Source organism: Phalacrocorax carbo, chromosome 2, assembly GCF_963921805.1.
Source record: "Phalacrocorax carbo chromosome 2, bPhaCar2.1, whole genome shotgun sequence".
In the NCBI taxonomy this organism is placed as follows: Eukaryota; Metazoa; Chordata; class Aves; order Suliformes; family Phalacrocoracidae; genus Phalacrocorax; species Phalacrocorax carbo.
In genome coordinates this window covers 97,835,572-97,861,722 of record NC_087514.1, presented here as the reverse complement: position 1 = coordinate 97,861,722, position 26,151 = coordinate 97,835,572, and the positions used below count along the sequence as shown (strand labels likewise).

General features: G+C 45.9%; 1 protein-coding gene and 1 long non-coding RNA gene across 4 annotated transcripts in view; both read left to right on the top strand.

Annotated features, from left to right (window-relative positions):
* The window catches only part of LOC135311999 (uncharacterized), a 29,283-nt gene extending 11,873 nt beyond the window's left edge, over nucleotides 1-17,410 (top strand). Inside the window, exons 5-7 of one of the 3 annotated variants that reach the window (XR_010371608.1) lie at nucleotides 644-4,113; nucleotides 5,054-5,170; nucleotides 10,431-17,410. This is a non-coding gene — a long non-coding RNA (uncharacterized LOC135311999). Of the gene's footprint in view, nucleotides 1-643 lie in introns of all 3 variants that reach the window. The other 2 variants (XR_010371607.1, XR_010371606.1) reach the window with 2 other exon arrangements.
* Nucleotides 17,411-19,581: 2,171 nt separating this feature from the next.
* GFOD1 (Gfo/Idh/MocA-like oxidoreductase domain containing 1) overlaps nucleotides 19,582-26,151 on the top strand; it is a 74,537-nt gene continuing 67,967 nt past the window's right edge. The window contains exon 1 of the mRNA XM_064443608.1: nucleotides 19,582-20,246. Coding sequence (XP_064299678.1) covers nucleotides 19,994-20,246 — 253 coding nt within the window. The 5' untranslated portion in view covers nucleotides 19,582-19,993. The remainder of the gene's footprint in view (nucleotides 20,247-26,151) is intronic.

The window sequence follows — 26,151 nt, the reverse complement described above, 5'->3', positions numbered from 1 at the left end:
TCACTACACATTCTGCAGTCATGAGCGTTAGACTTTATTACTACAGGCTGTACTGGCTCCCCTTAGCTACTGGAGGAGGCTGTGAGACTGAAAATTTCATCACCACAGCCTAGAGGGCTCTTCCCTGTTTTATTGGTGTCGCCTCCAGAATACCTTATCTCTTTCCCTGTCCCCTCATATTTTTGATCCTTTGGTCTCTCTGCCCTGTTAGGTTAGGTGATAAAAGGCTCATCTTCACATACACGGGGGGTGGGGGGGTGGGGGGAGGAACCCAAAAAAGTCCCTGCCCTGGCTCCTCCCTGGATTGTCTCCAGGATGTCTCAGAGGCTGAGGGGGTCCCTGCCTGAGGGTAGGAGACTCACCCTGAGGTGCAGGGGATGAGCATCGTGGGATTGCACAAGACTTATTACGGGAGGTTTTGGGGAGGAACCAAAGGTGAGGACAGGGAGGGATCAAGGTGATCTGGGGAGGAACAAGCATGGGAAAATAGAGTGATAAGTGTTTAAAAGGGACAGGTCATGGGTAAGCAGGGGCTGGCAAGGACACTTGCCTGCTCCTGACCAGTGCAGTCTGTCCTGTCTCCTTGTTAAGGTCTTTTTTCCTTGGTGAGAGACTCCCTATCAATGTGTGCCTGCGTTTACAGGGTGCAAGTGCCAGCTGCTGGGGTGTGACCGGCCACAGGTACCCGGGCACCCATGGTGCCAGCAACTGGATCCAGCCTGGGTGTGTATGTTGGTGTAAGCAAATATTGAGCTGGACTAGCTGGCTGGAAGGATAAGAGGTCAGGGAACTGGGTATGGAAATGGCTGTAAGTCTGGGCTGGGTGTACATGTGTCCTGTGCATCGGGAAGCTGGAGGTGCTGGCAACCCAAGGGGTCCTGGCCAACTGGGTCTGCTGGGAGGCCTCTGTGTGTTTGTGTATCTGCACAGGAGGCAACTGGAGGTGGGAGGATCCAGTGCTAGCTGCTGGGCAGGCTAAGTGTCTGTGGGCATCTGCTAGAAGGATCCACACTGTATTCATACACGCTTTTTTTTCTTCCCACCACCCACAACAGATCTTCACCCTGATCAGGCTGAGAAGGGAACAGGACAAGGCTGTTGCTGCTGCATGTGTTTGGGTGAATACTGAGTGTTTCTGTACTGATCTGTGTGGCTGGCTGTGTGTATCTATGTGTGTACATGGTGTGTACATACCTGTGTTTGTATGTGTGCCTACTGGGAATATATTCTCAGCTGTGCTATGGGTTGGACCTGGGGGAGTGGAGTTGCAATGGCAGTTCCTCTCTTGAGCTGCCGTATCTGGGGACCCCTAACTAAACCCTGCTGACCCTGCTGGAGGGTACCCACAGGGTGCTGCAGCTCCTCACCTTTGGATTTGGGCCAAAATGGCTGTGTCTTAGTTGTGCAGCAGGATGGCTCCAGAACAAAACCTGTGTCCCTTGCTCACGCAGAGTGATGAGCGCAGAGGAAATATCCCTCCTGTGTGCCCAAATCCCTCATCTGTTTCCTTAACCCTTTCCCTACTCATTGATCCATGTCATTGCAATGCATGTAAGTAGAATATATAGCTACGATAAGCGTTTTCCTTTACACTTCTGAAATACAAAACTCACCAATTGTATCAATAAGTAAAAATAATCTACTTTTTGTCAGGAATGAATTTTTACAAATGATAAAGTGCTCTAGAAATATGGCTCCAGATGGAAATTCTGACCCCTCATTGTTCCTCATCTCAAAAGCCTTTCTAATATAAACCTACAACAAAGTGCAGAAGCGCCAGCAATCTGTCTGTGGCAATAAATGAAATTCAGGTGACAAAATCAAATACAATTTCTTTCTTCAGAATCGTAAGATGATATGATGGGTGCAGCATGGTGGAGTCACTGTAACGTGCTACAAACTTAAAAGATGATGTGGGTGGCTTTGTTCAGGTCATGCACTACTGAAAAATAAATACCAATAAGCTTGTTTTCACCAGGTCTGATCAGATTTTAGATTTCCAGCCGAATCGCTATGTATACATTGCTACCAAGGCTGACTCCAAACGTTAACACAATGTAGCTAAAGTGAAATCTGGCTGTGGGACAGAATGGGATGAATTTGGAAACAGATTGTAACTCACCTCTCCCCATTCCTGCCCCCTCCCTTTTCATTAACTGTTGCCCTTATTTATGCAGACAGGCATCTTTCCCAAAGAAGCAGCAAAGTGATAGCTTGCAGAAAAATCAGTCTTGTGCTCTTTGAATATTTATGCTTTTCTTATGTAGTCTCTTATATCTGTAGTTTAGTGACTTTGGCCAGATGCATAAGTAGGACTACATCTGTGTGTAGGATTGTGCACAGCTGGAACCCTGCCAAGTAAATAGGCAGGCAAAGGAGCCCCTCTCACTGAAACGCAGGAGGGGGCCGGGGGAGCTTGTGCTCAAACCCCTTGATGTGATGTGGGGCACCAGATGACAGGGAGGAGGAGGAGCAGAGGAAGAGCTCACTCCCCAAATATGTGTCTTATGAGCCATGTGTTGGCTCCTGAATGGTTTGGCTCAAAACCCTCAAATATGTGCAATATCAGCCCTAAAACCTTCCCAGGGCAGTGATACGTGGGGGCTGGATGGCTGGGTACTCCTGGCTGGCTGCACCACACTGCTTCCTGGGGTCTACTGCTGTCCCTGGTGTCACTCTGGTCACTTCAGCTACCTCTGTTCAGGACAATCCATTTTTTAGTTCGTACTCAGAACAAATCCAGTGTTTCAGGCCTCACAGGGATAAGGTACAGCTGACAGCAAGCTGCTGTCACCAGAGCAATTAACTAAAATTAATTAAATTAATACAGAGCAATTAGTGTTGCCACCTTGCTGAAGCCTCCTGTTGCGTGACCTGTCCATGGCTGGGATGTCCCCCACTTCCCTTGGGAAAATAATGCCTGGGAGCACATTTCCCCTGCCAGAGTGACCTGAACTGATGTGCTTGGTAAAGCAGATGTAGGGAAGGATGTCCTATAGTCCCTGGGGTTATTGGTGGGTGAAAAATTGGACAGGAGCTGGCAATGTGCACTTGCAGCCCAGAAAGCCAACTGTATCCTGGGCTGCATCAAAAGCAGTGTGGCCAGCAGGTCAAGGGAGGTGATTCTGCCCCTCTGCTCCGCTCTGGTGAGACCCCACCTGCAGTGCTGCATCCAGCTCTGGAGCCCTCGGCACAGGAAGAACACGGAACTGTTGGAGCGGGTCCAGAGGAGGGACACAAAAATGATCCGAAGGCTGGAGCACCGCTCCTATGAGGACAGGCTGAGAGAGTTGGGGTTGAGAGAGTTGAGAGAGTTGAGAAGAGAAGGCTGTGGGGCGACCTTATTGCAGCCTTCTGGTACTTAAAGGGAGCTTATAAGAAAGACAGAGAAAGTCTTTACCAGGGCCTATAGTGACAGGACAAGGGGTCATGGTTTTAAACTGAAAGAGGTTTAGATTGGACATAAGGAAAAACCTTTTTATGGTGAGGGCAGTGAGACACTGGAACAGGTGTCCAGAGAAGTTGTGGATGTCCCATCACTGGAAGTGTTCAAAGTCAGATTGGACGGGGCTTTGAGCAATCCAATCTAGTGAAAGATGTCCCTGCCCAAGGCAAGGAGGATTGGTCTAGATGACCTTTAAATGTCCCTTCCAACCCAAACCATTCTATGAATCTAAGATGGGAGATAAAAAACACTACTATGTAAAATGCAGCCCCCCAGCAGCCTGGTGAGGCAGGGGCTTGTTTTGCAGAGGTAGGAAGGGGCTGATGGCTTGCTCAGGGCTTGGGCTGGCTGTGTCACACCCTCCAGGCTGGCAGGTATGGCTGCTGAGTGAGATCTGCCCCATGATGAAACGGCAAGTGGACCTCAGTGACCATAAGCATGTGGTGCCTGTTTGTGTTGCAGCTGGACTTCCTGCCCTGCCTGCAGGCCAGTTGCTGCCATCTGCACTTGTTAGTCTGAAGTGTTTCTACAGCATTCCCCACAGGAAGAAAACATGCAAAAGCTTTCCTAGAAAAGGAAGGGAGGGAGATCAAAGAGCAAGGGATGAAACTCACTCTGGCTGGCCAGTTCAGCCCTGCAGTGGAGACCTGCCCTGAAAAAGGAATGAGGTAATATAACCAGCTAAACCCAACCAACTAAGGTTGTGAAGTTCTATGTTCAGGCTGCAACTTTGATTTTCAAATGTTTGTTGGGGCGCTTGGGGAGAAGGGGAGTGAAGAGAGATGCTAGAGCTGCAGCTGCCTGGCTCTCAGAAGACAACACTGATTTAAGCATTTTCCGTCTTCAGTGCAGATTGTTTGTATTTTCCCTAACATGACCGTATTATATATACAAGGATATACACTGTATTTTAAGGACACATATCTCTGAGGAGGATTAAAAAGGCATTTACTTAACAAATCGTGCCTGTTTCTCAAGTAAATCTCTGATCTAAGGCAAGGAACCATACATATTTAGACTTGGAAGTTGTTTCTGTGTATGATTAACACAGATTTCTAATGTATATGGTATTGCTTCTCCTGCTAGCCACAACTTGCTTCATAACTTACAAGGGAAATTTCAGTGCTGTCTATTGAACTGTGACGGAGACAAAGGGAATTTTAGAGGACAAATGAAGGATGCTCTTGAAAACCAGGGATGTTAATTGGTACTCTGCTTTGTATTGATCTCACTCGTCTGCTTCTGAATTTGACTGAGGTTCTGCAACCCCAACGCAGGCAGATTGCCATTAAAGAGTTTTTGTCTGCATTAACCCAGCAGTATTAAACCCTCTGTGGTTCTGGTATCCACCTTCCTTTTCTTTTCCTTTTCCCACCAGAGATGCCCATCTAGCAGATTTTCTGTAACCCCATACCCTGCCCTAAAATCACAGGAATTTGCACATCCAACTGGTCTATTAAAAATTGTCCGGCAGTCCCTGAAAAAAACACCCATATGGCTTGCAAAGCATTGCTTAGTCTTTTTGCACTCTTATGTTTCATTCTGTGGAATTGCTGATAGTGTGGTAGCTTCAAGTTTCTCCACATTAATTGCAATGATATTTTTCAGTCTTTTCCTGCCAAGGAAGCTGCTGGCTTTCGATCAGAAATCACATGTGTGCTAGAGAGAAGAAGTGGATTGCTGTCAGGTGGCTCCTGTCTGTTTTGCCATGGAGGGAAGGGTGAGGTACATGACACAGGGCTTCTGTGACTGGGGAAAATATCTAAGATACACAAGGTATATGAAAGTAAGTGGTAAATAGGGGCTGAAAACCCCGATAACCAAACCCAGGGGCCCCTGTTTATATAATATTGGACTTGAATCAAGCAGACATTGTTTCTATTCCTGGACTCAGTGCTGAGCTGAGACTACCGTAGATTGCCCACCCACCTGCGCCTCAGTGTCCCCATGTGTGAATGGGAGATAAAGATGCCAGACTCCTTTATAAAATGCTTTGGGACCTGCTGATGAAAAGCAGTCAGCATTATGTGAACATGAAATGCCTTGTTTGCCATGATGTGGTATCTTATACATTAAAAATTGTATCTGCGGAGTGAAAAGGCACTAATATATATGTAATAAATAGGTGAAGAACCAGTCAGAGATAAGCAAAGAAGAACATAGCTCCCACTAGCTTGGCTGAAAAGAAGCATCACATGCAGCCTGTTGGAGCACAGCCTGCACACCAGATGAATTACGGATACAGAGATGTGCGGAGGGGCCATTCAACAGGGACAGCCAAGCCTTTCTGCAGATGGAGGAAGACCCATGCTGAGGGTTGTCACGTCTTTCCCTAGGAGATTTTGGGTACAAAGATGCCCACATGTGCAACGTAATGCCTCCTCAGTAGCCCCCAGGTTTCTGGAAAGCCAGGAGTGTATTGTGCAAGTGTTGTGCAGATGGTGTTCATCTGCTGAGTGCACACAGTGCCACCAGCAAGCATTGGACCTATGGCACAGCCATGCAGCGATTCTGTGCCCACACATGGGAAGGGCTGCGCTTATCAAGCACACAGTACATGTCTGGACAGCTCGTGCACTCCAGGGAGGCCCAAAATTCCCAGATATAGCTGCCATGCAGAAACACCAACTGGTCTGCCAGATGACCTGGCAAGACGGTCCTGGATAAAGGCAAAAGCCTCCCTCAAATGCTGATTTGGCATGGCATCCATACAAAGGCAGCAGGAGACATCCAGGGACCATATCTGTGCCCCAGCCAGGACTGCTTTTCTCCTCCTGCACTTATTTGGTTGTTGGTACCCTCTGGGTACCTCCACCCATGTGGAAAACACACTGTTTCGAGCTTCACAGCCAGGTGAAAGACTGATGGGGTTTTGCTTCATGGCTAAACATCTGCCAGGGGATTTGAGAGATTTCTGGGTTTGTGAGCTTTTCCTCAGTTGGGAGGGCTGAAAGGTTGCCACGTTGGGGCTCACAGTTTCCCACAGGGGTACAATGCAGCCGTTGCACAGCCCTCGTGCTGCCACCAGCACACCACTGCCTGACCTGTTCTTGAAGGGGCCTGAACCCTGGTCCTCTCTTTGCCTCTCAGTAACCTCGGCTGTTGCAAAGAGCTGGGTTTTTATTTCAGTGGGAAGGGAGGAGAGCGGTCACCAGGCGCGAGGTTGTCTCCAGCTCCTTTGCTCTTCCCCACACGCAGGTGTTGAGGGGAGCTCATTGCAGATCAAAGGAAGAGGAATACTTCAGGGAGGGGAGGTTACCAAAATGCCCTGCAGTCCAGCTCACTGGCAACAAATCACTTCTTTCCTGGGGGATTTGCAGGGAGCCCAGCTTTCTTTGAAAGGGAGGTTTGACAGGACTTGTGTGATGGATAGTGTGAAAAGTTTCCAGTGAGCAATTAAAAAGAGGCAGGGGTGGGGGGCGAAGAAGGACACTCTTAGCATTTTTCCGTGACTATTTGGGTAACTGGAAGAGCTACTTGTGAAACTTTGAAGCAACAGTGAATTCTTGGAGGGAGAGAAGATGCCCCAAACACTACATTTCTGACAAAACCTGAGTTTTTCTCCCTGCAAACATAAAGTGAGCAAATGCCAGACCAGTCATGCAAGTAACAGTTCAGTGCTTGTTTTATGCCACCTCTTTTGGTGACCTATTGTAAACAGAATTTTTTTTCAAGTTCCTTACTTCCCCTGTCTTACTTGACATTTCTTTTGAACTTCATCTTCCTTTTCTAAGGCAGCAAATTCTGCTTCTCTCTTCTCTCTATCTCTCCCCTTCCCTTGCATTTTCTGTGAAGAGCACAGACATTTCCTCCACATATTGATCCTGAGACACTAATTTCTGTTTTGTCTCAGGTAATTCAGCAGGCTTGGATAATTAAAAGGTAATGACTGTATCTCTTCTCCTATTCAGAGATTTTTCTATACCAGTATATTGGGCACAGCAAAGCTCTCCCAACCTTGAAGATGAACCGAGTGTCAAAAAATTTATCCATTTGAATGAGGCTTTTAGAACTCAGTTGAAGGACTGCTAAACAGTTACAGGCACAGAAACTGGCAAGATCACATTTTGCCATGCAAGCTGCAGTTTGATCAATGTGGCAGTTATTTGACAGGAAATTAGGAGAGAGTTTTGAGAGTCATGAGAGGAAATTAGGCCATCTTATGCTTTTAAAACTCTTTAAAACTCAGTGGTAATCCTCCTCCCCTGGAGGTTTACGAGCATGCAGGCAACTTCTGTATTTAATCAAGAAATCGAGCACAGCACAAAGGCTGAAAATGTTTTCCAGGGGCAGTGGGACAGACCAGAAATCTTAGTTTCTGGAAATCTTGACCTCAGCATCTTGGTTTGCATACTCCAAATACTCAGTCATGTATCTTGCTTTATCCAGTGCTGAGGTCTAATTTAGAAGCACTCTACAGCATCAAGTGCTGAACCTGGCCTGACTGGCACCTCTGGAAGTTTCCTGGACCTCATAGGAATCTCTCAGTAGGTTGGACTGTCTATCCAGAATGAATCTTGGTTCTCTCCAGCAGAAGAAACTAGCCAATGTGTCTGAACTACGTGGAAAAGAAGGTCCCATGGAATGAATCATCTATATCCCCTGGTGGAAGCAGGGTGGTTCCAATCAATGCATTACAAAAAACCAAGGGAAACCTCTTTCCTGTGAACGATCAACATAAGCCGGCTGTGCAACAAGTCTAATTCAAGAGGAGTAAACTTGGAGTCAGTCAGCAGTGTTGAGGATGCCTTGGAAGCTTCTTGGTGTTAATGAAGGTTTCACTGGGATTTTAAGACTTTAAAATTGTGCTTTTCTGCCAGACGTGGGAATGCAAAATTATTGCAGATGCAATAACTATAGCCCAGTGGAGAGGTTTTGGGCTGGAACACAGAAGATCTGGTTTCTGTTTTGGGATGTGCTGATTGTGACATGGGAAAATACTCTGTGCTAGATTTAGGACAGTTTAATATTTTTGGCAGTCACAAAACCCAGTTTTATCCTTCTGTGCTCTCAACCTTTCCACACACTTAGCTTTCCAATGGTTGAGTCCCCAGGGCCAAAGCTTTTTAACCTCCAGTCTGGAAACTACTAACTGTAAAATAACAGAAGGTGATCTGTGGAAGCACCGTGATTTAAAAACAAAATGAAATTATTACCAATGACAGCATGAACAGACAGAATGGGGACAATACAAGTACAGAACATCCCTAACTGTATTTGGTTGCAAATAAAAGCTACTGTGGTGACTCCACAAAATAGCCTTTTGATTTGTTTCCCAAAAGATGTAAGTTGCTCTGGGTATGAGAAGCATCACTTTCAATGAATGGCTTTTTGCTGCTGTCTGTGCAGACAAAGATACACACCTCGACAAGGTGTCTCATGTTTAAATGCCATCATGGTGCCCAAACTGGTGCTTCCCAACCTGTTCAGCATCTGGAGTCAAAGTTTATCTCACGTACCCCCCCAGCAAATCTGGAGGTGACTGGTATTTTCCCTCTTATGCATGAACTCTGCAGTTACGGCCGTAGTTCAAGCTGTAGAAGAATCAAATTCAACCCTCCCATCTGCCCTGAGGGAATGTGAAATCTTATACCCCACCTTTTGGGAGGTTGTTCTTCCATTCAGGTCCCTGGCAGCTCTCAGCCTCTCCCTCCCAGTGGAGCACTCCTGCTCCCTATGGAGTATTTCCATGTTGCCTAAGCCAGCTATGACCTTGCAGCTCACATGAGAGAGCGCTTGATTGTGAGGAGGATGGGAGACCCGAGGTCCAGTCTTTGCTCAAATTAAAAGCTCAGTGTTTTAGTCAGATGTTTGCTAACAAGGATTTAAAAAAGGGCAGAGCACTGAAATGGGGAGCCAAGGCCGTAAGTTAACTCCTGGAATAACTGCTTATTGAAGTGATGACCAAGCTTTTTTCACTTGGAGCCTTTATTGCAAGTGGGGAAAATGTATTTCCTTTATTTCAGTTTCTTCATTTTAGCTTGGTCAACTTGTTCATTAGAAATAAGAAATTAATTACAAGTTAAAAAAACTGGAAATTTCTTTTTCCTAGCCACCAGCCTATGAATAAGCTGAGACACCAGGGCTGAGATCTACTTGTTCTAGGCTGTTTAAGCACTGGTTAAGAGTTATTTAATGAACATGATTTTTCTTTGCTTAATAATTCAGTTAACTTTAAACACAAAATGTGTTTTGACACCTTCTTCTCTCACATCTAAATAACTTAATGTGACTTTATTTGATAATGAAAACCAGTACTGTCTTTTTGTATGTTATTTATTGTAGCCTAATTTCTACCCAAAGGCACTTCAGCATATCTCCAAAGAAAAAAATTGAATTACCTAGTAAGTACAAAATCTAATTTGCCATTTTCCTGATATAATAAAAAGTAAAAATTAAGCATTTGAATAAAAACTTCAGTTTAAGTATTTGAATGTATACATATCATAATCTAAGTTAGCAAAACAAGGAAGTATGAAATACAGCAAAAGGCTTCAGGTGCTATGGAAGAAATCTCAGTGGTTACCAACTACTACGCATCAACTTTCTTTGGAAAAATGATTAAATACAAATGTATTTAAATAAAAATGTAAAATTAAACCCCCAATAACTTTAACCAAGGTCACTTGCTTTCTCCTTCAAGTGACAATTAAAATAAATTGTTTAAATCCCACGCATATGAACCGCTCCACCCAGCTCATTTTTCACAACAGGAGGTAGCAAGTTTTCTGTGCCTCTGTGGTCACGAGAGAGAGGAGGAGGGAGGCACACTGCTAACCCTGTCGCTGCCGGCTGCCGTTTCAGTTCACCTCTGCTCACTCCCAGCCCTCCCTCACAAAGGGCTTCCAGCAAATGTACTTTTTGCCTCATGTTTCTCTGTACTGCCTTTCTGAGGAGCAAGGCACTTGTGTTTTCTGCCTGGCCTTTCCCCTCTCCAAACACCCATCTCTCTACCCTTGTCTTGTCCCATTTATGTCCCCCACAGATCTCTCGTGGTGGAGGATACCTCTGAAACCATCAGGTGTGACCAGAAACTCTTGGAAGAGCCCAAGATTTCCATGGTGCAACAAGTCACAACACATGAGGCTTTTAGGGCATGCAGGGAAATGGGAACTACTGCATCTGAAGGGAGAGAACCAGAGAGCTGCAGTTTGGCATCCTGGAAAGTCAGGAGATGAAAAGCGAAGCAGCCTTGATGCATCAGTTCAGCCCAGGGAAAGAGATGCTATTTACTATGGTGCTTGTTACTCATCTGCTCCCGCCCTCCTTTCTGTCTGACTCTCAGAGTTGTTCCAGCATTACATGTCCCACCCACATTTTGTACTAAACCAGTCCAGTCCAACCTCCCTGGATGCCTGTGGGAGAGTTTCAAAATCCCACCACACCACTCACTGCAATTATACCTTATTCCAGGAATAGGAAGGACTTGATCTCCATGGCATTTCCAAGGGCAGCCCAGTCCTTCTGCTGGGATGCTGCTGTGTGTGCAGGTTATCAAATTCCCTGATCCCAGCTGTTGCCTCTGAATTATTCTGAGACTCTTTAGCATTGCTTTTGGGTTGTTTTTTGGTTGTTTGGTTGTTTTTGGTTTTTTTTTCAAAATAAACATGCTGAATGCAGCATGCTTGTAACCCTCAATATTCAGATCAAATATCACTGCCTGGGGGATAAAGAGAAATAGGAGATGACATTGGGGGCTGATAAAATTTGTTAGCAACTGCTTAGCTTTACTACAAGTCTGATGTGGGGGAATGGACTCAAGGCAGGTTTGTCTGCCTTGAATGAAAGGCATAATGGCAGGTTTGCAAAGCCTTGTGACTGTGCTTATTTGCAGAGTTTAACGCATAGAAGAGCAGGATTTGCATCCACATGAGACTGCTTTGAATCTAGGCTTAGGGCGTTTGGTGTGGGAAGAGTTAATATTTCCTCCTCCTTAATTGTCATGAAAATGAGTCACAGTTTAATTCTGGGCCATTTTCTATGCCAGATGAATGGCACAGAGATTCTTTGCTCAGAGATCTGAAAGGACAAAAACAAGGTGAAGATGAGAACATCACATTCCAACACTCAAATCACAGAGCTTCTTCTTCCCTTGACTGGGACCTGAAATTCCTGCAGTTTTTCAAGTGTGAAATGAATGAAAGAAAATGCAAGCATCTCTCATTTCAAGATGTGCATGATTTCATGGCAAGCGCTTCATGCTTATTTTTGACTTGCCTTTGAGCCTTGCCCAATCACAATGTTTACTACATTTAAAACTATTTCTCTGCGGAATCAAATCCGGTTAAGGCTAAAGTCTGAGGGTAAATGCTCTAACCCTGGATTTATAAAATGGTTTGTAAATGTGATTAAAGCCAGCCTAGCTTTTCATGCTAAATAATAGAAATTATGCGTCTGACAGAGATATTTAGCTGAACGTTGCCAGTGATTGCATTGCTGTGTTCAGCACCCTCCTTTGTCTTGTCTCTTGTTAGAACAATAGGAGCACAGTCATACATTTTACAGTGTCCCACATAGAGTATATGTGGGACACAGTCCAATGTGTACTGCATTAGATTTGTGATTCCATAATGCCCTTAATAAAGCTGCCCTACTTTCTTTGTTGCCATGCTTTTCTAATATTAGAAGTGCTGAGTGCTATGGCATAGCCTCATTAATATTAAAAAAAATATTCTCCTATTACTAAGCAATCCTCATTCATCCACTTTTGGTCATTTGTCCTACCTTGAAAGGTGATGTGTCCTTAAACATCGGAAAGGCACGCATGCATCTGGAACGCTATCCTGTGCATTATGAGTGAGATGTGTGGCAACTGGAAGCTCCCTGCTTCAGCCCTCACTCTTAAGAGAAACCATGAAGTCCTTTCACAGGGGTTTATTTAATAAAAGGCAGTTGCTGCACCAGTTCCTAAAATACTGGCTATCTGTGTTATTCCTAATGATTAATGCCTTCAGCCTGATGATGATTTTATATATATATATATATATGTATATCTTTGTTGTCTGAGCTGTTAAAATACTTCTGAAGAAACATTCTCCTCTTAAATGAAGTTCTTTTGAAAGAGCGTATTTTCATTTCAAGAGGAAGATTAAGCCTTGCTTAAATATTAACAGGAATCTCTGGTGTGGAAATTATCTGTTTATCTTGAGTTGGGAGTCAGTCTCTAGCTGTTATGATTTCAAAGAACATCTCAAACATGTAACCTCATTAAAACCGGTGCCCAGTTGCCTGCCTTGGTTTGCAGATTTCATGACAGCGCCGCTCTCTCCTATTCATTTTGATGGTGACGATTCAGGCCTGGACACCAGGTATCATTGACTTTTACCGTGTTCCTTCAGGCACACCAAGGGAGGACCTGTTCTGAATGCCAGCAGGCATGGGCAAGTCAGAGGAGGAAGGGGAAGCAATTAAGCCTGATTTCAAGAAGGAAGTCTCCAGCTTTGAAAAAGCCAAGAAAAACCTTTGGCTCTTAGGAGGGAGAGAATTAAAAAAACATCTGATTGTTTCTTTGTTATAAGGAAACCAGTGCTGCAAGTTTCCGATCCCCTGAAGCACTTGACAGCATATCCTCCTTGCCCCGCTGGATGGGGACCTGGGGGATCCCAGGGATGGACTGGCCTTCCTGCTCTGACTGGGAGACGTTACTGCTTTCCTGACAACAAAAATGCCCACCTTCTTCACTACTGACATTATACAGGTTCAGTACTCACCTGGATTGAGAAAGAACCTCCAGAAAGAACCAAAAAATAATGGTTTTACTATTACGGATAGAGGAGAATTTGCAAAAAGCCAGTAGCCTAGAAACTGGACTGGACTGAATTTACCCATCGTGCAAATAAAGAACACATGGCTGACCATTATTGATTTAATGAAGCAAGGTCACAGAGCAGGTATTGCAAGCCAGACTTCAACATGATCGCATCAGTACAGTTGGCAAATCTAAAGCCTGAGATTTAACAGCGTTACAGTCCTAAAGAGCATGATTTTAAAGGAGCAATGGCTGTGCAGAAGCACACTAATGCCTGAAAGTGACCGGCAATAACCCTGTTTGTGCTACTGGCGTAGACCTAACTAATGCTCTTTTTCTCATTTGGTTTTTTTTTTTTCCCCCTCAATGCATAGAAAAGGAAGACTTGCTGACTTGCATTTATTTGTTCAGATTTAAAATAATCACAGTACCAATCCAGAGCTCCAAATGCATGTGCCATAATTTCAAAATCAAAGTGGAAGCAAATGAGGAAGGCTGCCTATGATCATAGGATCATACTTCAGGCTGACAGGGACCTCAGTAAGTAATGCAGTAAATACCACTCAGTAGTGCCTCTCAGGGAAAAAGAAGGGTGGCATTTTAATGTGCCCAGGAAGCTAACAAATCTGGTTTCGGACAGATCATAGGAAAAGTGCAAGTCTCTACATTAGAAGGGAACGCTCTCCAGAAGCAGTTAGCTGGGTTCATCTATTCCCAGGAAACAGATACTCCTGGGACTCGGTATCTTCTTACTGCACACAGGACATGGCCTTGTCGCAACTGGTAGGCAGAAATTCCTGCTTACCCTGCCTGAATCACTGAGCCTTTGTCAAACAGCAGCAGGTTTTCCGTTGTGAAATGTAATTGATTCGCAGTATCCTGGAAGGCTGTGCAAATCTGCAGTATTTCACATATCTGACATTTAAAAATTATTCATGCAATAGATATATTTTCCTTTAAAACCTATTCCATACCTGCCTCTGTTAGGGCTTCTTGCAAGTTATGTTGAAGCCCCAGCTGCTTTCAGAGAGAGGACACTTGAGGAGGGGGGTGACTGGCTCCAGCACGGAGCAGTCTTGTGCTACATTCCCATGTAAAAGGGGGTTTCTACAAACTGAACCCTTTCAAAACCTACGCTGTATGAGCAGACTTAGAAGTCTGGAAATCACATGTGCTCGCTTTCATGCACTCCTGCATGACTAATAAAGTGATGATTCTCTGTTATTTTCATCTTAAAGTAACATCTCAGCTGCCCTACAAGCCATGTGCAATGTTCTATTGCTAAAATAATAATCACTTCGGCAGTGCATTACAGCTATTTGCACAGCACTTAACAAGGGCGATATGACACAAACTACTGCTTAGGCTCAAAACCGTTTTTCAGAATTAAGAATTTCTCTATGACTCATGCATTCTTTTTTTTTTTCCCCTCAGCATAGTACCAATATGAGAATCCCCTTCTCCATGGGTCTACTTACATATTTCAGCAACCATGGATTTGCTAAGGTGGCTTAGTAAGCTCTAGCTACTTCTGCCCAGTCCATTGCATTTGTCAAGGGTCTTTGGAGGCCTGGCAGGAGCCCAGGCAGAGCAGAAAATGGCCAAGGCACAGGTACAGAAAGCTAAATTTATTGTGGTCAGGAATCCTGCCTCCTGTGCAGATCCAACACCTGCTGTTGTGTTCCAGGTATGTCTCAGGTGTGTCTGATTTGCTGAAGGCATGTCAGGGATTTCATCTGCAGGTGCGTAGCGTGCAACACATCTGTTGATTCAGTGCTGGCATGTGTGCTGCCTGGTGCATACACCCATGTTTTGGTCAGGAGAGAATGACTGATGAAGCTTTAAGCACATATTACACCTTCATAGGGCATGGTTGTACCCATGCAGATATGCACTCATTCCTTCCTTTCATTAAGGGATTCCATGTCCATGTTTGCTAACAGGTTATCTACCTGCTTTCTCACCTTATTGAACTGCGACTGACAGGAGCTTAGGAAAGCCAGCTAGCCCAAAATTGTGTCTACCAGATGAGTGCCCCATTTCAGGTGCCTACTTGCTCTCAAGCACCCCAGAAATGCAGATCCAACAGAGGACATGGTGCTTTTTTTATCTGAGCCCCATTTCTCCACTTGTGATGTGGGAATACATACACTTGTCTTCCTTTGTAGGATGTCCATATTGTCAGAGAGTGGAAACTGTACTTATTTAGGTCCTTCTCCATGCCTTAGTAAAGAGAGCACCAACGCCTTCAGAAGTATCTTGTTAGTGATGTACTTTCTTAAAGCCTCACTGGCTTCCTTTCAGTCCATCCACTCTTGGCATACACATCTTCTAAAGAAAGGGTCTGGAAACTGGGAAAGAATAAACCCAGAAAATGTGCTGAACAGGCTCAGAGAGTCCAGGTACAGGCATAATTCCTATTGACCAGAACGGAGAACGGCAAAATGTATTATGAACCCTTTGCTAGCACACGTGGTCTACTACTCGCTGTTGCACTTCGGACCCTTTAATACCACAAACATTAAAGCAGTTCCTGCCTTTAGATCCCAGAGCAAGAACTTCTGTGGGTTGTCTCAGTGGAAATGCACTCAAAGAGACACTAAAATGAAGCGTATGGCTCTCTTCAAGAACAAATTCCTGCCGGCCTGAGAAACTGCCAATTGTGTGGCATCAGATGTAGAAAAGGACTTGAGCAACTCAGCTCACACATCCATTCTTGTGCTGCATACTAAAGCTGTGGATGAGTCAGTACAGCTGAGTGGGAGAACCAGACAGGTCTGAATCACCACTTTTTTCTTGACTGTGAAGCATTATTATTTCCATGCAAATAATTTCAAATCTCAAAGCCATAGAAGAAGCCCAGTAGCAGTGATCGCAAACCTCATACCCCAGGAGGAGCCAACTGGTTAATGAGAATTCACAGCCACTTCATGTTTGAAGACACTGATTTATGTAAAAGGAAATTAACTGATTAATCTTAAAATCCTGGAACTTGAGAAGTACTTGGAGGGACAGTAAGCTCTGTTTCAGGATTTTGCTGAAGCTATGTATTATTCAGCTCTTTCCATCGTTATTCAGACTGATATATGAGAGGTTTGAGAAATGCAGCTGTGGAGTCTGACAGGATAAATGTTTAAAAAGTCTGAAAAAGAACAGGTTTTCTTTTAAGTACAGAGAAGTAAGAAAGAGACAGTGTGGGATCCTGGTACTCTATCAGGCAGATCTTCATCTTTTGGTTGCGTTCAGCAGGCTTTAGATAGAAACCTCTGCAGTATGTGGGAAGACACCTTCACACATTTGGAAAATAGATTGAGGACTTCTATCTGCTAAGTGTTATCTGTATCTGGATAAGTGTTATCTGTGACCTTTCTGTGTTTTACTTATGCCAACAGATAACAAGCATTTGCACGTTGTGTAAGCTTGATTGATTCTTTCATACCTGTTATACATCCTTTTATGTCTAGCACTTTCAACTTACTAGCTGCTTTAATAATAATAAAACTAAATACCAAGCTAAATAAAAAATAAATGAAAATAATAAAAAAAGTTTAAAAATCAAGGATTTTTTACTTTTATAATCTCAACATTTATTTAAGAAGAAACCAATATAGTTCTACAGAAAGAACTTCATACAACATATGAAATCCAACCGAGAAGACAGTTTCAAATCTCTGCAAACAACTCTATCAGAATTCTCTAGAAGAGCTATTAGGTTGTGAGTTCTCAGATAAAGTCGGTGATGTACCTATATGTACCTTGTATGGTATGATGGCCCGGAGCTGCAAAACTCAACTGAAATGTGTAAAAGGAATAGAATTGTGAGTGCAACACTTTTACTAGTTTTTTGCTGGTTGCTTTCATTTACAGAATTTAGAAACAGAAAAAGGATGTATGAGCCTATTATGTTTTTTCCTACGTGCAACTTTATGCTAATTACTTATTTCAGGCTAAGAAAAACATCAAGAAAGAACAAAATTATTGTCTCTGTCAGAGAAATCTGTGAGAGTGTGTGCGTGTGTCTTCCTTGAAGGAAGGTTTGGCAACCTTAAGAACAAAACGCAAGCTCTCTTGACAAGGCTGGCAAGCTTAGAAGTGGGAAGATGTAATATACAGAACACAGGAGGCTTCGTAGCTCAATACACACAGCCCGGGGAACCTTGGTCCCAGTTAGACACGTCTTCAAAGCAAAGCGCTCTGCTGCTGCCTTAACCTTTTTTGCTTTGCACAAAAGATCTTGCCCAGATTTGATAGTACTTCAAGCCAGGAGTAACTGGCAGCACTAGTGATGTAGATTTGAGCACAGATCGTGCTCTCATTTGTGTTTGCAGTTGCCTACATTGCAGTGAGGACATGGTCTGTATTACTAAAAGGCCGGATGTCCTTCATCGGCTTCCCTCAGTCCTTCTGGGCGCTCACGAGGACAGGCAAATATAGCGTGGTGGCCCTATTTCACACAATTCATTGAGAAAGAATCATACCCTACTCCAGTACAAACAGTATGGATTACGTCTTCAAAAGGTCCCGGCAACAAATGAGGGGGAACACAGCGCCACTGCAGATGGGGTAATTCCGATTTGGTGTTGCAATGTGTTCAGAGGTTGACTTGGCTACTGGAGTGCTGAGAGCTAGGTGCCATTCGCTCAGCTTAACTCTGCAAAGCTATGGTTAACCTAACTGGAGAAAAAAAAAAAACGTTTTAAAAAGTAAAGCAAGGAAAAATTCTCTCTAGGAAAACAATGGACTTAGCAGAGTGTAATAATGTCATTCCCTAGTGCTTAATTCCCATTTTGTATGCCTTACTGAAAATTTCTCAAAATAATGACTATACATAGATCTCCATAAAGTGGCTTGTTCCTACTAAAATAATAAAAACTGTAAAATTACTAAACAGGCATACAGTGTCTATTTCTCTTTGACCTTCACATATTTACCCCGTTCCTGTAACCTGACTACTTTCTTGGGGTTTATTATTATTATGTGCAGACAAGCAAATAAGAAAAGAAAGGTATTCCAAATTGCTCCCCCTGGGAACACCGGGTACAAATAGGTTTGAATGTCTGATGGAGAGCCCCAACGCAATCTTTGTGTTTTAGAGAAAGGTAATACCCCTGTGGTTATTTGACAAATGCATCTGGATCGTGTTTCAATTTTCAGAAGCCAAAGAGTATCCATCTCCTTTGCTTCAGCGCTAATAGTGCATGGATAATAAAACATGTTTAACTTGCGGCAATCCTTTTGGCGTCTGTGCTTTTTGTAATGAAGAAGTGTTTGCTGTGAGATGGTGGCAGGAAAAAAATCCCCACCCCATCTCCTTACAGGGTATGGGAAAGGCGTGCTGACTTCCAGGCCTGATTTTTCGAGCACTGGTGGATTACGTTTGCAACATTGTCCCTGGCGCATTTCCAGGAGTCTAATATAGGAAAGGTTTTTAACTTCTTTTGTCTTTCCTTTCCCATTGCTTTTGCCTTTCCCCTCCCCTTTCCTCTTTTCTCATTCCTTCCTTCCTTGCTCTTCTCTTCCTTTCTCTGAGGATCTGGTAAGAAAGGACAATATGTGGAAAAACAGCATCTCTATTCTTACCCTTCAGCTGGAATTATTAAGTTTCTTGATTTTTCTTCTTTTTGTTTTTTAACAAGTGAGACAGACAGCAGTGCAACTGTGTGGCACTCACTGGAGCTACCCTCCTTTCAGACCAGCTGATCGGCGCTGAGCCAGGGCAGAGATTCACCTCCCTGAGAAGGAGCCCCGCGCAGATCCGTGAGGGGCCAAAGGGCGCTGCGGTCCTCGGCCGCTCCTGGGCCCACCTGGCAGCCCTCGGGTCAGTAGGAGCCGGGGTCTCACGCTGCACACGACGGGTGCTGGGGTTCAGGGCAGCTCCCTTCATGCTTTAGGACATGAAATTCATGGAAAACTGTCACAGGGGGTGTCGGACTGAAGGCCGGTGGACGCGACCAGCTCACGCCAGTTTGCCACTGTGGCTCTCCCAGCTCTCCTGTGCCTTTACCGGGCGTGACCCCCAGGGCACGCCATCACCACGGCCCCTCCGCTGCCCTCCCGTGGGGTGAAGAGGCGGGTGGTCGTCCGGGCCCAGCGGCGCAGTGTGTGTGTGTGAGTTACCCCGAAACCCAGCCGCCAGGCGGGCAAGAACCCCCAGCGGGCCCTCGGCCAGCACCTGGTGGGGGGGAAGAGGGGCTGCCGGGGGAGCCGCCATCCCGCCGCGGCTCCCACCCCGCACCCTCCCCCGCCAACCCTAACCCGGGCCAGAGCGGTCGGCGGGGCGGCCGCGGCGCCTCCCGGGGGGCGGCTCCCGGGGGACGCCCCGCAGCACCGCCCTCCGGGGCGGGGCCGGGGCGGGGCCGGAACAAGCCGGGAGGTGAGGGCGAGGCCCCGCCTCCCCCACGGCCCGCGAGCGCCCGCGGCGAAGATGGCAGAGGAGCGGCGCTGAGCTCCGCGCCGCCGCCGCCGCCTCCTCCGCCGGGGGAGGGCGGTTATCCCCGCCCGTCTCCCCGTTCCCCCCCCCCCCGCCCCATTCCGTCCGTTAATGGAGGCCGGCTCCTCCGCGGCGGCGTGTGTGATGGTGCGGGCATGGCAGGGCAGCCGGCGGCGCTGCTGCCGCTGAGGCGGGGGGCGGCTGGTCCCGGCCCCGGCGGCGGCAGCGGCCAGCGGGGGCTGCCTCCCTCTGCCGCCTCCCCCCGCCCCGGCCGGCGCTGAGGGAAGGAGGGAGCGCCGCGCCTCGCCTCGCCTCGCCTCGCCGTGCCGCCCGCCTCGCCCCTCGGCTCGGCTCGGCTCGGCTCGCCGCCATGCTGCCCGGGGTCGGGGTGTTCGGCACCGGCCTGACGGCGCGGGTGATCGTGCCGCTGCTGAAGGCGGAGGGTTTCGCCGTGAAGGCGCTGTGGGGCCGCACGCCCGAGGAGGCGGAGGAGCTGGCCAAGGAGATGAGCGTCCCTTTCTACACCAGCCGCATCGACGAGGTGCTGCTGCACCAGGACGTCGACTTGGTCTGCGTCAACTTGCCGCCGCCGCTCACCCGGCAGGTCGCCGTCAAGACCCTGGGTGAGTTTGGGGAGGGGTGGGGGCAGCCCCGCTCCATTCACCCGTTTATTTGGAGAGGGGCGGCGGGGGATTGCGCTGCGGCAGCCCGGCATGCCGTCCCGCATCCCCCGGCCCCCCGCCGCTCGGGTCCCCGGCAGCGGGTCCCCGCTCCTCCGGGATGCTCGGGCAAGCCTGGGTAGGGTCGGGCCTGACACCCAGCCCACGCAGCGGGGGACGGAGCGGGAGACGGAGGAAGCAGGTGTCATCCTTGTGAGGGTAAAAAGCTGAAAAAATGATGATCCTGCTCGCCTTCGGCCGGCGGTTTCCATAAGCGGCTGGCAGGGGAGCGCGGAGGGGAGCATCGCTCCCGCCTCGGGGGGCTGCGGGGTGCCGCGGGGTGCCGGCTCTGCCCCCGGCCCCGGGTCGCCACCTGCAAACCCGAGAGGGAGGGCAGGAAACGGTGACAAGCGGAGGAAACGTGGTTGGTTTTTTTATTTTTTTTTTACACCCGAGGCTTAATTAAGATCACGTAGAAAGGGAAGGAGGGAGTGAGAAAGTAGGCACGCACAGACTTTCGCGGCTTCTCCGCTTGCAGGCGTGCAAAAATGGGCCGCGTCTCGCTTTCCCTTAGGCGAGCCTGAAGTCTGGGCTCTGCGCTCTCAGCTTCGTGACCTCTGGTCCTTAAACACTTGTGTTCTGGTGGATTTTAGTGGGAGTACCCTCCGGAGTAAGGAAGTCTTAATTTGTCCCTACAAATATAGGTGGGAAAGGGTAAAAGTGAGGGGGAAATGCTGTGAGTCATCTCTGTGGTGGAGTGCGTTGAGGTTAACAAGTCTGGGTGGCTGGTTTGGCTTTGGGGCTGCAGCTATGTAGGTTGATTGCTATCGCTTTCAAGCTCATAAATGTGTGTGGCATGTCGTAGTGTTACATTGCTACTAGCGTACTCGTTAGAATTAGTTACCATTCAAACGCTGCTGGTATTGCAGCCAGTGAGTGTTTTCGGCCTCTAAAATTAAGCAATTAAGTGAATTAAGGCGGTACCTAAAAAACCTCAAGTATAGTGTAGGCATTTGTCTGGAAACCTTGCTCAGTAGTAGTATTTTCTGTACTTGGAAAGGCTTGTCTTTGAGTCAGAGAACTTGTCTTCTGTAATACACTTTTGACTTCTTCCTCAAGATACAACACTTGTACCAGCCGCCTGACTTGTTTGCCAGAATGATGTGCAGATGAATTTGTAATGCAGAAATGTATATCCCACAAAGCATAAATAAAAGACAGTATCAAGGTAACGAGGTTTCATGTTTGACACGTGTGAATTTGGTGGCAACTGTTGGTTTTCCTGTGACATGCTTCCCTGCAGGTGTTGCTTTTGGAAGTGCCCCAACTTGCCTGTGCTCCTGGAGGTAGAGTCCTGCGAGGTTTCAGGCAAACAGCAGGCATCTGGTGCAAGAGCAAAATTTCTGAAATAACAAAGAAACACAATTGGTATGATTTTTCTGGAGGGCTTAAAGTAATATTATGCTTTGGCTCTCTCTGAGTATTTGCAGCTAAAGAAGAAAAAAAAATCTTTACCCAAACATGCTGAATTTATGAATGATGCTGACGATTGATGTAGCTGAGATGTTACTGATAACTTGCTGATGCAATCTGTGAGCAGCAGGCTGTAAAAAAGGTGTTTTCTCCCTATTAATTGGTATTGTACTATTCTCAGTTCTGTTTCACCTCTGGTTAATTTGGTTTGCTCCCATTCCCCAATGTTGTTTGTGTGTTGCAGTAGTAGCAAAATGTGTGCAAAAACACATGGAATGGTCATTAAGTAGGGATTAAACATATAAGGTCATAACTTGCAATGTGATAACTTTTAATGTATTACTTAAAGAATTATTATTTACAGAAATATCTCTTGGACTATAAATAACTCTCTCCCCAGTTATTTCAGAGTTAAACTTTTACTTTTTTGTATGTTTGTGTTGTTTTAATTCAGGCATTGGATCTATAACAATGAAAGCTCTTGAGTGTTCATACTGGTGCAAACATGGGGCTAGAGCAATGGCTCCCGAACTGCTGAGAGGAATACCTTCCTGGCTTCCACATGAGGGAAGGTATATATCTGGCCTGGGAAGAGGCAGGGACCAACTTTTCTTTTGTAACTATTTTATTTTAAATCAGCTTGTTGCCTTAAGCTGTATTTTCATTTGGGGAGCTTTCATTATTAAAAAATAAAAGCCTAGGGAAGCAGTTGGCAGTGTTTCCGCTGCCTGTCTAGAGCTGTGTTTACACTGTGAATTTGCAGCAGTGTTCAAATCCACTCTGGCCTATTTCTGATGCGGACTCTGGAGATGAAGGTGGGGTGAAACAGGTGTCCTTGCAGCTGTGTTTAACTCAGACCACTCAATGGGAAAAATTCGGCTGCTTTGTTTTCACTTGTATGCCTGACATGTAGATGCATTGCTGCTTTAAATGTATTTTTAGTGTTGTGGCCTGCCAACCACTATTAAAACACAAATGTGTGAATCCACACCCTAGCTGAGGAAGTCCCCACACTGTGGCTTCCTGGAAGCTGGGAGGTGGGGGGAGAAAATGGGAGAAATACGGCTTTAAACTTGCCCTGTTAACTTTTTCGCTAAACCTCTGCTGCTCATCACTGTTAGAAACAGGATCCTGAGCTGGGTCTGAGTCTCTATGGCAGTTTCCTTAGGAGCTAGATGAATGTTGGGCGAGTCTCTGGAAGAGACCAAGTTTGAGAGAATTGGAAACTAGGCGGCTTTGGATGATGACCGAAAGCATGTATAAAACCTGTGGTGTTTTAAGTGAAATGTACTGATGGCTTCTGTCACTTCTGTGTGAAAGGCATCAAATTCCCTGTTTGCTTCTACAAAACAGGGCTGATCGACCCTTTCTCCTTCCTGCCTCCAGTCTGTCCACTTGCTTAGGAGCTCTTCTGTTAATTGGTGTTTGTACTTGTTCCCTCTAGTTGAGGCTGCTGGGTGCTTGCATAATGCAAAACTAATGTCCTGACTGACTTGCTGCTTGGTGGTCAAGAAAGATCAATGGTTGAATATTTGGGTTCTGGTGTTGAATAAGGGTGTTTTCCTTTCTCACTGAGCTGAGAAGTTTGGCATGTTTGCTAGAAGTGGTCTGCTTTGCCCCTGCCTGCATGCATTGGTGATACAATTGTATACAGTCTACACAGAGATGTGTTTGCATACAGGGACAAAGTATGTCACCAGAGTTCCTATTTGTGCTCAGCATCAGAAGAGTTGCTGGTACAGACAAAGTTAGCCTCCACCTAGTTCAAAATTGTTAATGCATGACTTTTCACAGTATAATTCCTCCCCCTTGTTCAATACAATATGGCATTCTGCAGATCCTGACTTAAGTGGTTGCCCAGTGTTACTAAATAGCTGCCACATCAGGTGAAGTGATTTACTGCAGGTGGTGCTGAGAGGTCCTTGATGACATTTCATCTCTGAGCTGAAGGGGAAATCAGAGCTGTTTGAGTTTCTGGTCCTGTTGGTGCTTGACTCAAGTCAACTTGGCTAAAGAGAACTTATTCCGGAGGTTCATATGAATGTTTCTTGGTAGCAACTGTTTTGTTTTTGGGAAGAGTCAAGTACCACATGTTTTTTAAAGCATGTCTCTGGAGATGATACCCTTAATTCTGTTTACAGGGTTTTTGCTTACTCTTTAATCTTCAGTTAAGGACAGAAACACTGAGCTGAATATTCACTGCATGTGTTACCAACCATGTCTAAATAGTATTAATTGTGAAATGTTTGTATTGTAGTAGTGCATGGTAGGAGTCCATTGTGCCTGGAGACTCTGCAGAGCATGACTTTCCCAGCCCTCCAGAGGTTGTTCTTATTAAGGAACACTTAAATTTGTTTGCTGACTGGTGCTGCTTCTATACTTGATTGTAGTCATGAGGGAGCATCTTTATTGAGAAGGAAATGTAAATAGTACTGCTCAGATCCTCAGCTTCCTACTCTTCCTGGGAATCATGGGCATCGCACAGGCTTGCAGTACAGGCCTGCTGTCTGGAAGGTGTTTGAGAACCCCATGTTAAAGCACTGAAAATGTATCTCTGGATTGACCCCTGAAGTGGGAGGAACATCAGCTACAGCAAAGTAATGCACAGGTCTGGTGCAATCTCTAATTAATTTCTACATTCCTCTGTACCCATGCAAATCAGGCAGAGATTACACGGTTGTAGCAGTGGATAGAACTTGGTCTAGAGTTTGCAGAGTGGTTAGGATTCTTTGGGATGAGATGCTCTATTAAGGGAAAACATTATCATGATTATTTATTAATAGCAATGTAATAGCTGTCCTGCAATATTGAGTTTAAATTTGGCCTAACAGCAGTGACTTTCAGCAGAACATGCTCTTGTACTTGGAAGGCAGATGACTTTGCAGCATGTTAAATGTGAATTATGGTCATCTTATTGCAAGAGAAAGTCAGATGAAGTGCTGTCTATCTTTAATCAGCAGAGCTAGCAAAGGCTATGATGCCTCTTTTTTTTTTTTGCATGTATTAGAAAGTCAGTCCAAAGAGCCTGCTGGCAGTTGGCTGCAAGTCTTCTTCCTATGTGAGCGATGATGGTGTATCACAGAAGATGGCACTTAGCTCTTCCATTGACCTTTTTCTCTCAGCACTGCAGACCTTTAATTCCAGTGTTATTCCTGTAAAAGTCCAACAGAGATACTGTGGGATTAGGCCTCCAAGACAGAGCACTGTTCAGGTACTGTTTAAAAACCAAACAAATAGAAATAAAAACAAATCCCTCCCCCCTGCCTTGTTTCCTTTCTGGCCTTCAAATTAAAGGCATTTTTGTTTTTCCCAATTGTCCTCTTCTGTCTAAAAGTAACAGCCAGTTCTGTTGTTGCAGTGGTGGTGCAGGTTGGGAGCCCAGTAAGGACCAGACTTGGGATACTGGGGCACTGAGCTCATACTGTGATGATGCACTGGAATTTGCCTAGACTAAGGAAGAGCCAGTTGTGATTGAAGTGGTTGTATTTTACAGTGTTAGGTATGAACACCATCATTGTGATCCTGTATCCAGCTGGGCCAGTTTATGTTGTTACAGTTCCCTCTGTACTGTTTTATAACAGAATGTCTGGCCTTGGGGATCGCAAAAAGACCGTAAAGGTGGGTTGCTGTGGTGTTGTCTCTGCACCAGTTTGGGCAGCTGAAGCAGGATGGGCTGAACCTCTTGAGGACTGCTGTGGGACTAGTCTGTGCCCACTCAACCAGAGGCCATAGCGCTGTGGAAAGTAGCAGTGCTCTCAGTTTAGGCAGTTACCATCCCTGGTCAGAGGTTACTGTGCCCTGTAGGTGAGTTGGCTGAAACAAATGTGTGCCCAAGCCCTCAGCTGCCTTGTTCATCCCTGTGATTTAAAGGTGAAAGGTGGTGTTGGAGCATGGACACCCTCCTTCCAGCTGCCAAGTGCTTGGACCTTCGGCGTAGGAGCAGCGAAGGAAGCGAGAGTGGTGCTGGCTTCTGCCGCTGCTGGCATTTGGTCTGTCATGCTCCACTTTGCTAGGCAGGGCCCATAGTCAGGGCGGTGATATTTTGGTGAGAAATTTGACTTTCTTTTAAAGACATGAGTCAGGTGCTTTTTTCTTAATCTTTATATACGGAAGTCCTTACGGCCTTCACCTGTTTCACTGAACTTTGAACACTTATTCTTGCACTATTCTGGTCCTATATTGGTGTTAGCAATGGTGGTAAATACAGCTACTTTTCCTACTGTCTGTAATACTGGAAAAAGTCAGCTGTTCAAAGACACTAGTGCTATTTCCAGCACAGGTCCTTCCAGGGCATCCTTGTCAGTGTTAACAGCAATGCACTGGCATTAGCAATGCCATGATGTCTTGATTTGGTATTGAAAATGGCTGATAGAGCTAGGTAGCCATCTTAGGTGTG